We start from the raw sequence: 12,809 nt of genomic DNA, 5'->3' as shown, positions 1-12,809 counted from the left end.
AAAAGAAAATTCATTCTTCTAAGACTTTCAAAGGCTGGGAAATTTTTAAAACCTGTCAAAGTGAAAAACAAAACAGTACAAAATCTCTCACTTGCAGCTTCCCAGTAAGAGGACACACTGACTTGCCTGCCAGTAGGCTGGCTGCCTCTCTGCCTCGAGGGGGCAGCTGCCTCTTTAGATAAAAAGTGCTAGTCAACTTCTGAATAGCAGTTGCTGCTACAGTGCTGAGCACCTTCCAGGGCCAGCTCTTTCCATCCTAGTACCATGCCAAGGCCACAAAGATGTTCTTATTGCTATTACAGTTAGTGTTGTTTCTGATTCGAGAACACATGCCCAAGGTCACACAGTTAATGTTTATTTGACTTACTGAAACGTTTTTTGTAAAGAACTTGAAAAAAAAAAAAAATCACACACCAAAATTAACTAGATCCAAAGTCCATACCACACAATGATCTTTTTTAAAGGTAGGGTTTCTCTATCTAATCCTGGCTGTTCCAGAGCTTCCTCTGTAGACCAGGCTGGCTTAGAACTCACAGAGATCCTTCTGCCTCTGTCCTATCACACCCACCAAGCTCAATGAATTTCTAAACAGTCAGAAAAGCCTTTCTAATGCTGTGGTTGTAGACCTTTACCATCAAATATATTTTTATGGAGTTATCCACCACCAAAAAACAAAAAATACATGACAGAGTTGTTTTAGTTAACTAAACTGAGACAAAATAAAAATGCCTAGCTGCAGCATTTAACTTACTTTAGCACTTAAAGCCTGACTATATAGGATCAAAACATATGAAAACAGCAGGCACTTCCAAAGGAGATGAGCCTGGGGCCACTGCCTTTCTCTCTCTGCAGCTAAATTAAAAAGTGGGGTAGGATTTCAAAGGGCAGAGATCATCTACAAGATGACTTTCTAGAAATACGCCTGCTTTTTTTTTTTTTTTAACACCAGCTTTCACAGTTTTTAACTGTAATTTGTGGTATTTTTGAAAAGACAGGAAAGGTTAGAAAACAAAAAGAACATCTGCAAAATACTCAGTGATATGGTAGGAGAGATGGCTCTGCCGTTAAGAGCACTGACTGCTCTTTCAGAGGACCTGGGTTCAATTCCCCCGCACCCACATGGAGGTTCACAGCTGCAGTATCAGGGGATCCGATGCCCTTTTCTGACCTCTGGGGCACTGCATACACATGGTGCTAATATAGAAATGCAGGCCAAAAAAAAAAACCATACAGATATTTTAATGAATAATAATAAAATATTCAGTGGTGAATGTAGAATATGTCTTCCTTCATTTCTTTCTGCTTTCTCTATGTTGTTTTTAAAAATAGTGTTAATTATACAAGATCCTATTTCCTATCCTTGTTTAATCTAAGTATTATAATATGCTTTAAATGTTTTCTTAAATGTCTATACCTCTCCATATACACTTTAAGTATATTATTTTATTCATTACTGTTCTGGATGGTTTCATGCCAATACAAGCTAAAGTCATCAAAGAGGAGGGAGCCTCAATTAAGAGAAAAGCCTTCTTAAGATCAGGCTGTAAGCAAGCCTGTAGGGCATTTTTAAGAAAATGATTTAGTGACTGATGAGGTAGCTCTCAGCCCATTGTTTGTGGGGCCATCCCTGGGCTGCTGTTCCTGGCTGCTATAAGAAAGCAGGCTGAGCAAGCCACGGAGAGCAAGCCAGTAAACAGCACCCCTCCACGGCCTCTGCATCAGCTCCTGTCTCCAGGTCCAGGCCCTGTTTGAGTTCCTGCCCTGGCTTCCTTCAGTGATAGACTGCAATGTGGAAGTGTATGCCAAACAAACCCTTCTCCCCACACTTGCTTTTTGGTCAAGGTGTTCCACTGCAGCAATAGAAACCCTAATTAAGACAATTACTATTATGTCTATTACAGCACACATATAAAAGGTCAGAGACATGCTGGGAATTGGTGGCCTTTAATCCCATCACTCGGGAGGCAGAGGCAGGCTGATCTCTGTGAGTTCGAGGCCAGCCTGGTCTCCAGAGCAAGTGCCAGGATAGGCTCCAAAGCTACAGAGAAACCCTGTCTCGAAAAACAAAAACAAAAAAAAAAAAAAAAAGGTCAGAGACAACTTTGTGGAGTTGGGTTTCTCCTTTCACTTTTATGCAGGTTCCAGGTATTGAACTCAGATCACCAAGTTTGCACAACAAACACTGAGCCACCTCATCAGCCTATGAATATTTTCTTAAATATCTGCATAGTAAATCTTTTGAGAATATACAAATACTACTGAGCATCCTACTACTGATCAGTTTTCAGCCTTCACTTTATTCAAGAATTCCCAAAAAGAATAAAGATGCCCATTCACAAACCCTGAGAGATATAACTACATGACTTGTGGCCCGAGAATGAGAGGAACTGTCTACCTTACACACACCTGGAGTCTTGGTCTGTTCAGACATCTGTGTTTGCTGCTTTCATTATTAATCTCATGTAGAGACTGCTTGTCAGTATAAAACAAACATTCTTTCTGAATTTAGTCTTAAAAATTATTTACTCTGGTCTAGGTTTGTTTTCCCTCATCAGCAGTAAGGGCAGACATAGTGATGGTCCATGTACTCTGTCAGCAAGGGTTACACAATGCACCTCTGATCATATTAGGACAGGACAATTCTGTGGCTGAAATTAACCCTACATATGGACTTAGAAATTTTTTACATGATCTCCTTCTGACCATCTACACACCAGGAGAAGGGCAAACCTTAAAACAGTCATGGCAACTTTTTTGTACTCACCAAAGGCGCTGAAGAGCTGGTAAAGGTCACTGGTTTTCCATTCTTTGGGGAATGTCACGTGGAGAACATGATCACGTTTAGGCTGTACTACAAGATAAAAAGTAACAGAAAAGCAACAGTTGAAAAGTGATGAAATTATTGGTTAGAGAAATAGCTCGGTTAGTAAGACGCTTGACACACAAGCCTATGTTTGATCTCCAGACCCTCATAAAAAGGTGGACATAAAGGAGTGTGCTCCAAGTGCTAGTACTGGGGAGGGATAAACAAGAGGATCCATCCTGTGACTCTCTGGCCAACAGTCTAGCCTAAGCAGTGACCTCCAGTAGAACAAGGTGGACAAGGCTGGCTTCTGGCAAGGGACCAAGGCAAGTCAGAGGTTTTTTGATTGCCTCAGCCCACAGAATATTAGGGTTATAAGTGTGCATCACCATACTGGCAAGCACAGATTCTTTCATTAAACTACCCACAGTACCTTGAAGAATTATCACAGATGTTTCATGGTTACCAAACAACTCCGAAGAAGATCATTAGAATTTGTACCACCACGTAGACATGGCTGACACAAAAATCCAGTAGTGTTACCTCTGCTCCCAAGTGCTGGGATTCCAAGTGTACACTGCCACATCCAGGCATTAGCAGGCTGTTCTTATGCGTCAGGTAATTCACAACAATTTGATTGACAGCAATTAAAAAAAAATCAACTTGCTTAATTTAAATATACGCATAAATAACTAGAAAGCAGAAAATTTAACAACTGACATAGACAGCACATTTTTAAAATATGTATTGGAAATGATTCAAGTTTGGGGGATGAAACTGTGAATATATATTTTTTCTAGGCTATGAGATATATTTATATACAGCCTGGAAATGTAATGAAGGCTCAAGGGTCTCATGAACTTTTGTATGTAATCCCTACCAACCACAAACCACTGCCCATCTTTTTAAGTAAAGAGCTCTTTGTCAGCACTTTTTCCTGGTAACCCTTTCAGACTCTGATAACTAGAGATGAAATGAGGAGGTCAAAATATACTTACAGTCTGGCCCTTCCAAGTTTAAATATGGAATGTCCATGACCCTCATAAGAAATAACCTACCAAAAGAAAAACAAATATTCAGGTAACAAACTAATTTCTTTAATTAAAAAGAAAAGAATATATTAAAATTTTAGTAGAAGCTACTTGTTACTGTGATGGCCTGGGGGAGAATGGGCTCCCTGGGCTCCTGTTTGCCTATGTAGTCCTCGGCTTTAGAAATGTCAGAGGGTTAAGAGCTGTGGTCTTGGGGGAAGAAAGACTTGTGTCATCACCCACATGTTGCCACCTCCCCATTGCACATTCCTGCCACCACACCTCCTCTGCTCCACCCTCATGAGCTCAAACCCTCTGAAACCATTAGCCCATGAAGTGCTTTCTTGTGTAAGTTGTCTGGGCCATGGAGTTTTGTCACAGCAACAGACAAGTAACAAAGACACGTATTCTATTTCTAAAAAACAAAATAGGATTATTAAAATTCACTTCAGAGATTTTTTTTTCCTCTTGAGCTAAATATTTATCATAAAGATAAAAATACAAATTGTGGTATCTCCCAACACCTACAACAGTTCCAGGCACTCAGTAGTTTCTCAAAAAATACCAACTAGATTAATGAAATTGTTAATGAAAAGTTGAAAGGAAATCCTGTGCAGAGCACTGTCCTACTAGTTAGTCCAAAAAACAACAAGAAAACAAGTATTAACTGTTCACCAACATATGAAAAGATTCCTACACAATCATATTTGTGAAGGGAGGATAACATTCATTTATTTTTATTTTTTTATGAAATACAATGTTACTGGATGTAGGGTAAATCCCACGGACTGAAATAAGTGACTGTTTCAAATGCTCATATCATTATTGCCATGTAAAATATATCTGAAGCACAAAACAATCCTTGATAAAGAAAGTTATCATGGGGCTAGGAAGATGACTCAGTGGGTAGGAATATTTGTTATGCAAGCTTAAGAACCTGGGTTCAAATCCCCAGCTTCCACGGATAAAGCCAGGCTGTGGCTGCACATACCTGTAATATAAACACTATGGGACTAGGGGATCCCTGGGGCTTGCTGGTTGCCAACAAGAGAGACTGTCTCAAGGGGACCATGTGGAGACTAATAAAGGAGGGTATCCAACATCATCCTCTGGCCTCCATTCATACACAGGTACACTCACTTACCTGGCCATACAGCCCATCCCTCAAACACACAAGTGCATAAACCCCACACACATGGCCATCACACAAATAAAAAGTATAGCAAGCATTTTTTTTTTCTTTTTTTGGTTTTTCGAGACAGGGTTTCTCTGTGTAGTTTTGGAACCTGTCCTGGAACTTGCTTAGTAGACCAGACTGGCCTCGAACTCTTAGAGATCCACCTGCCTCTGGCTCCTGAGTACTGGGATTAAAGGCATGCCCCACCACCACCCAGCCCATAGCAATATTTTATGTATAGTTTCTGAAGTGGATAAAAAAGCACACTTAAAAAACAGTACTTGTTAATTAATCTGTCTGCAATGTCTTTTCATTTTCCTATAGTAGCTAAATTATGAACAAAATCAGGCTTCCTGTTGTGTCTACAATGATACTAATGAGTTGTACTTAGATAACAATATATTGTGTGCTTCTGTTAGAAGAACCATTATGCATCAAATTAAAAAGGCAATTTAAGTGCCCAACAAGCAATTAGTTTGGCTTCAGTGACCTGCAATTAAGGCACATTATTACCAAGCATCCAAAGCCAAGCAGGGTAGAATTAGCTCACAGATGAGCCATCAGCAGAACAACTCTGTACTGCCACTGTCAGAAAAGGAGCTCACAGTAGTTGGTGGCTGGAGAACTTGTATGGCCGCCAACAATAAACCAGGTCCTACAGCTAAGAAATCAAATTTCTTTTTAGCTCACAATCACAGTCTAGATCCCCTATTCTGCTTATGTAAAGGATGTCACCCAAATGAATCAATGTTCCTTACATTCTGTTAGGAAGTGACAGAACACAAGCATGCAGCACAGCAGATCTGACTGACTGGGCAGCTGTCATTATCCTCACCACCCAGAGCCTGGCATGTTTTGCAAGATTCAAGGGGGGAGCAGTTTTATATTCTGTATAATTTCCAGTTCTCCTTTTAGTAGATTTATTAGATAGTCTCCCCAAATCTGAAGATAAAATTAAAGGAAAAATAATCACTTCAGACCAACAAGATAGCTCCACAGGTAAAGGTGTTTGCCATATAAGCTTGGCAGCCTGAGTCTGATTCTCCAAAGCCCGTGTGAAGGAAGGAGGAGAGAAATGATACCCCAAAGACAATCTTCACAAACATGTCATGGCAAAAACACTCACATATACAGCATGGGCACAAGACAATAATAATAAATGTTTGAAAAATTATGAATTGGGGCTGGAGAGCAGCTCAGAGATTAAGAGCACTGACTGCTCTTGCAAAGAACCTGGGTTTGATTCCCAGCAGCACATTGTGGCTAACAACTGCTGGGAACCGATGCCCTCTTTTGAACTCTGAGTAACACACACACACACACACACACACACACACACACACACACACACAACACCACCGGTACATACGGAGAAATGTAGACAAAACAACCATATCCATAAAATAAAACTTTAAAATTCTGTGGGAAAAAAAAAAAATGAGGCTCCAGAAAATATATAACAGAGCTGGAGAGATGGATGGCTCGACGGTTTGTTCTTCTTGTAGAGGATGCAGGTTCAGTACCCAGAACCCAATAGCAGTTCACAACCATTTATAACTCTAGTTTCAGAGGATCAAAGGCCTTTTTCTGGCATCTGAGAGCACCAGGCTTGCCCATGATGCACAGATATACACGCAAGCAAACACTCATACACATAAAATAAATCTTAAAAAGAAGTTTTTAATTATCACTTATTATCCTTTTGCTAAAAGTTAATGAATGAAAGGGTAGTAGAGATTAATTGAAGATCACTTGCCTAAGTACTTATATGCCTAAGTACTTCATAAGTACTTATATGAAGTACTGAGTTCAATCTCTAGCACCATAAAATAAAATAAAAATGTAAAGGCAAGGGATATATATGGTAATTTAAATTTTTAATCTGAATTTCAAGAACAAAAGTTGGGCTGGGTGTGGTGGTCCACATTTATACTGTCAACACTCATGAGGCAAAGGCAGGTAGATATAAATAAGTTCAAGGCTAGCCAGGTCTACAAAGGAAGTTCCAGGCCATTCAGGGCTACATGCCGAAATCCTCAGACTCTGAGACTCTGTCTCCCTCCACCCTCCCCCACCAAAAAAATGGTCATTGCTATACTATAAACAAAGCAATACTCAAAGTTTACTGGCTACTGAGTGGTTAAAGGTATCAACAGTCTTTTGTTTTTGCTTTTTGAAATGGGACTTCTCTATGTAGCCCTGGCTGTCTTGCAAGTCATTCTTGTAGACAAGGCTGGCCTCAAACTCACAGAGATCCACCTGCCTCTTCCTCCCAAATGCTCCACCATCTGGTGATATCAACAGTTTTAACTCCTATGTGAACTGCAACACCAACTAGCCAGGCAAGGTGTGCCTGGTAGTGCAATAGTGGCACAGCTACTATGGATGTAACAAAACATTCTCTGATTGGATGTGGGGCCTGCTTCACAAAAAGAGAGCCATGCCTAGTACAATACACCTGGGCAAAAACCTCTGACTGAAGAGGTTTTGAGCCCTAAGAGCTAATAGTAATAGTTAAACTGGAAATCATCAAACTGCCTTTTAAATACCTACGTTTATACCCATAGACAAAGGCAACTCTTAACACTGCCTAGGGTACACGATGATCAGAATTAAAAGGCAGGAAAGAAGTGTTACCAGAAATCTTGGGAAGGTCCCATGAAGGCATCATAATACAAGAGAAATCAGGGTCCCTTCTTGGGGTTCTTGGTTTTATTAATCAAAGAACTTAAGAAAGGACACAAAGGGAAGTTCAAGGGCAAAGAACAGACTCAAACAGAATCTTGAGGACAAGTTATTAGAGTTTAAAAAGAAACCCCCAGGGCAAGCAAGCTGTAAATCTTGCAGTTGCCAGGAAAGGAGGGAGAAATGGAGAAGGAAAGGAACAAAAGCCATGTGTCTGAGATAGGGCAGCATGGAGGTCAGCCACCTGGCAGCAGGCAGCCACACAGCAGGGAAGAGAGCTTTAGAAAGAGCAAGAAGGCCCAAAGCATTAGTTAGAGTTTAAAAGCATACTTGGGCTCTGGCCAGCATCTGGAAGAAAAGAAGAAAAGGAAACAGTTATGCCTTTCTATCTAAGGAAGGGCTGGCAGACCCAGCCAAAGATTACGGCAGCTCATGAGGAGTGTATGTCCTAGGAGGCAGAAATTCTAGAAAGGAAAAGTACATTATCTTGGGGTGAACCTGGCTTCCTGGGAGTGGTCCCCTAGCTGGGTCCCTAGCTTGGCCCAATGGATTAAATTCAATGGCTTAGATAAAGGCATCTCTCCACCTGGACAGGACTCCATTTGTTATACTTTCATCCTAATCTCTCTGTAGCAAACAGAGGTAAACACAGAGACTCTAAGAATGAAGGTAATTTAAATGGTCAGCCCTAAACAAGACATTTGTACCAACCCTTTAAGGCTTGTAGAACATTTTGGAAGAAGGGGTGGAAAGAATGTACAAAGAACTAGAGGACAGGGTAAAGGACTGCAGAACTTAACTCCTAAACAGGATACAGGATGTCATTATGAATTCACAGTAACTGCACCTACTGGTACTGGGCCCACACATATCAGGATGCAGTACAGTCAAGTATGGATAGGAAATAGACTCAGAAGCCCTACCACTTACTTCTGAACTACCAGCAACTAAAGAAGAAAGTGTAAACCCCAACTATACAGCCACTGGTGAGCATAATCAGCTTTAATGGTTGGTCCAAGCCCAAGGTGACTAGAAATGCCCTAGTTAGACTCTGGAGCGAAAAACAAAACAAAAATTAATGGATATAGAAAGGAAATTGCAGAAAAGAAGAGAAACTGACAGGGAGTGGAGAAGCAGTACAAAACTGTCAAAGAACAAAATTTACTAATAAAAAAAAAAAAAAGGAAGGAGGGGCTGGAGAGAGGGCTCAGTGGTTAAGAGCATTGGCTGCTCTTCCAGAGGTCCTGAGTTCAATTCCCAGCAACTACATGGTGGCTCACAGCCATCTGTAATGATATCTGGTGCCCTCTTCTGACATAAAGGTGTATATGTAGATAGAGCACTCATATACAAAAAATAAATAAATCTTTAAAAAAAAATAAGTGTTTTTTAAAAAAACGTAATAAAACTTGGTTTGAAAGAAAATGGCCCCAATTGAAAGAAAATGACCTTCTAATAGTGTGGCTTTGGTAGAGTAGGTGTGGTCTTGTTGGAGAAAGTATGTCAATGTGATGGCAGGGTTTGAAGTCTTATATGTGCTAAAGATACTCCCCAGTGTCTCAGTTCACTTCCCATTGTCTGCTTATCAAGATGTAGTATTCTCAGCTACTTCTCCAGCACCATGTCTGCCTGCACACTGCCATGTCCCACCATGATAATAATGGATTGAACCTCTGAACTGTAAGCTGCTATTTCAATTAAATATTTTCCCTTATAAGAGTTGCTGTTGTCATGATGTCTCTTCAAAGCAAAAGAAACCCTAAAACAGAAGTTGGTACCAGGGACTGGGTATTACTGTGACAGGCCTGACCATGTTTTTGTTAGGAGTAATTTGGACTTTGGTACTTTGGAGTAGGAAAGCAGTGGAATGCTTGAAGCACTGCTTAATGGGTCATGCTAGTAGGAGCATGGAAGACAGTGGTCCTGATGATTTGAAAAATGGAGCGATGGCTCACCAGGTTCCAGAGAAGAATTTTTGCTACAAGCCACAGGGATCATACAATGAGATCTCAATTGACAAATCATTAGGGTGACCCAGCGAGATCATCATGCATTCTGTTGGAGAAAATGCCACTTGCAAAGCTTTGAGGATACATGCCTTTTGAATAGTCACTGTCATCTTTGTAGAACCCTGGTGAAGTAGCACTCCCCTTTTACCACAATGGGATTCATCCCAAATAACCCCAACAGTGTGTTAATCAATTATTCTTCTTTAAGTCATCTTCAAACTTGCATTTATCCACAGTTTATGCTGCCCAAGAAGAGAGATTTACACAGTTTTTTTAATAAACTGGAAAAGGGTAAGATGTTGTGAGCCTTTATCATTTATTACACAAGCAGCAATTAATATTCTAGGTACCAACTCCAGAGTATTTGTTACTATGAATTTGGCTATATATAGAATATATACTAGGTGCTTTGTATTCTCAAATTGGCCCTAGAGAAAGAAATTCCTTCTCATTGGGGCAGCAGCAAGAGCCTCTTACACTACATAGCCTTAGCTTTTCCCTCTGATATAGCACTGAGAAGCCCCCTTTAATCAGTGTAGCAAGTCATGTCTCCCCTGAGACTTAAGCTTGCCAGGATGTTTTGCAAGTCACTTCCAGGGGGGAGACGTGAGGCACCTGCTTTTCTCAAGATCCTAGCTACTTTCCTGGCTCTGAGAAATATGCATGCCCTATTGTCAGAGAGTTGTCAAGTATGTCTGTGGATATAAAAACTAGAAGCTTGTGAGATCTAGGAGAACTTTAGAAGAAGGAACTTTTGAAGACTTTAGAAGGGACCTTGAGGGAATTTTTTGGAACGTTTTAGACTTCTAGAGAATATTTAGAAAGAACTCTAGGAGAATTTATAAGGAGAACTTTTGAAGGAGAATTTTAACAGAGAGCTTGCAGAGGGAAAATTATTAGAGAAAACTTTTAAGGAGAGATCTAAAAGAGAGCTTTTGAGAGAGAACTTTTGGAAAGAACATTTTCTTGAAGAATAAAGAGCCTCCTCTCTGAAATTGTGATAAATTTTAGTGTGTTGTCTAGAAATCAATCTTGTGATATTTTGTTGAAGAATGTGGTTGCTTTTTGCCCTTGTCCAAAAAGTTTGCTTGAGGCTAACGTGAAGAGTTTGGATTAATTCCGTTGGCAGAGGAAATCTCAAAACAACCTAGTATAGACTGTCATGTGGTTATTAGTGTTCATAAGATTTATAATGAAAATGATCAATATGTAAACTTTGAGGAGAAACAGAGCACCAAGAAGTAGAATGGAGCTAAGTCCTGTGTTCAAGGAGATAAATGGATTAAGAAATAAAGGGAGTAGTGACCTCAGGGCAAGATACCACATAGCTAAATTTCCAACTTGTGAAAAGGAACTAAAGAAAATCTTAGAAATGGTGGGGAACACCTTTAATCCCAGCACTCAGAAGGCAGAGGCAGGCAGGTCTCTGAGTTTGAGGACAACCTGGTCTATAGAGCAAATTAAATTCCAGGACAGCGAGGCTTAGGCAGTGATGGAAAACAGAAAGCAGGTGATGATATAAGTGAACAAGGAGCATTTCCAGTCCCAGCGAGCAGCAGCTTCAGCCACATGGTTCTGAAGTTAAGAAGAGAAGAGGGGGTTATAGAATTTGCCTCTGAGTCTAAGGAAAGCCACTGAGGCCAGGCATGTATCAGGGGTGAAGTTGAAGCCTGGATTGCCTTGGAGACTCCTAGATGTTGGAGATGCTACTGCCGTGGGGTACCTGTTGAGAAAAGCTGCTAACAGGGAGTGGAATCAGACCAAGAGAGAAGTGTGTTATAGTCAACAAACCTGAAAGGAGTTGGAGATCTGAAGAGCACTTTGACATCAGGGGAGATCCAGAATTTAAGTTTGCCCTGCTGGTTTGGTCATATTTTGGTCCAGTATTTTCTCACTTTGCTCCCTTCCCTACATTTTGGAATGGTAATGTATATCCTGTGCCATTATATGTTGGAAGTATGTGGTCTGTTTTTGATTTTGATTTTACAAGAGAATTACAGTTAAAAACTGCAACTCAGAAGAGACTTGGGAATTTGAACTTTGAAGCAAGTTTGAGACTATTATAGACTATGGGGCCCTTTCAAGTTGGACTGAATGTATGTTTTTATTTTTGTTTTGCATTATGATATGCCTACAAGCATTTGGGGGCCAGGGAGTAGAATGTGGTGGTTTGAAAGAAAATGGCCACCAAAGGGAGTGGCACTATCAAGACATGTGGCTTTGTTAGAGTAGGTGTGGTCTTAGAGGAAGTGTGTCACTGTAGAGGTGGGCTTTGAGGTCTCATATATGCTCAAGATACCACCCAGTGTCTCAGTTCACTTCCTGTTGTCTGCCTATCAAGATGTAGGGCTCTCAGCTACTTCTCCAGCGCCGTGTCTGCCTGCACATTACCATGTCCCACCATGATGATAAAGGACTGAACTATAAGTGAGCCACCCCAATTAAATGTATTACTTTATAAGAGTTGCTGTGGTCACTGGGTGATGGTGGTGTACACTTTTAATCCTAGCAGTCAGGAGACAGAGGTAGGCCCATCTCTGTGAGTTTGAGACTAGCCTGGTCTACAGAGTGAGTTCCAGGACAGCCAGGGCTACACAGAAAAACCTTGTTTCGGGGGAAAAAAAAAAAAAAATGAGTTGCTGTGGTCATGGTGTCTCTTCACAGCAACAGAAACCCTAACTCTAAGACAGAAATGTTTAAAACAGTAAAATCTGGTAAAACAGTCAAATCTCCTCTGAAAATGCCAAGTTAACCTTGACTATCAGGTCTGCTTTCTCAGCTCTTTAATAGAAGCCACTTTCAAATGAATTATTAACAGCACTTGTCACCTTTCCCACTGCCTCAATCTTCATCTCTGGGCTGGAAAGAACTGAACAGCTCCACAAGCAAGTAGAACATAGAAACCAGATCTGTATGTGACTTGGTACTGAGGCTCTAAAAAGAGCCTCACAACTGTGAAGTAACTTTAATACTGTAGCTGAGTGGCTGTGGAGCTGGCTGAACCTAAGGAAAACTCTCCCAGCAGCTTCCCACCTCCTTATGCCACTGTTGCTGAGTGCTCATCACTCCCTAGCCCTTGGCAAGTTCTGAGACTGGGAAGTTCC

General features: G+C 40.7%; 1 protein-coding gene across 4 annotated transcripts in view; it reads right to left on the bottom strand.

Moving 5' to 3' along the window:
* Positions 1-12,809, bottom strand: part of Parn (poly(A)-specific ribonuclease) — a 155,708-nt gene that overhangs the window by 97,346 nt on the left and 45,553 nt on the right. For all 4 annotated transcript variants that reach the window (XM_027424757.2, XM_027424759.2, XM_027424758.2 and 1 more), the window contains exons 19-20: positions 3,802-3,857; positions 2,765-2,851 (exon numbers count right to left, since the gene is read on the bottom strand). In XM_027424757.2, coding sequence (XP_027280558.1) covers positions 2,765-2,851; positions 3,802-3,857 — 143 coding nt within the window. The remainder of the gene's footprint in view (positions 1-2,764; positions 2,852-3,801; positions 3,858-12,809) is intronic.

Source organism: Cricetulus griseus, chromosome 7 (genome assembly GCF_003668045.3).
Source record: "Cricetulus griseus strain 17A/GY chromosome 7, alternate assembly CriGri-PICRH-1.0, whole genome shotgun sequence".
Taxonomy (NCBI): domain Eukaryota; kingdom Metazoa; phylum Chordata; class Mammalia; order Rodentia; family Cricetidae; genus Cricetulus; species Cricetulus griseus.
Note: the sequence above shows the minus strand (reverse complement) of the source record. Positions and strands in the feature narration are given on the sequence as shown.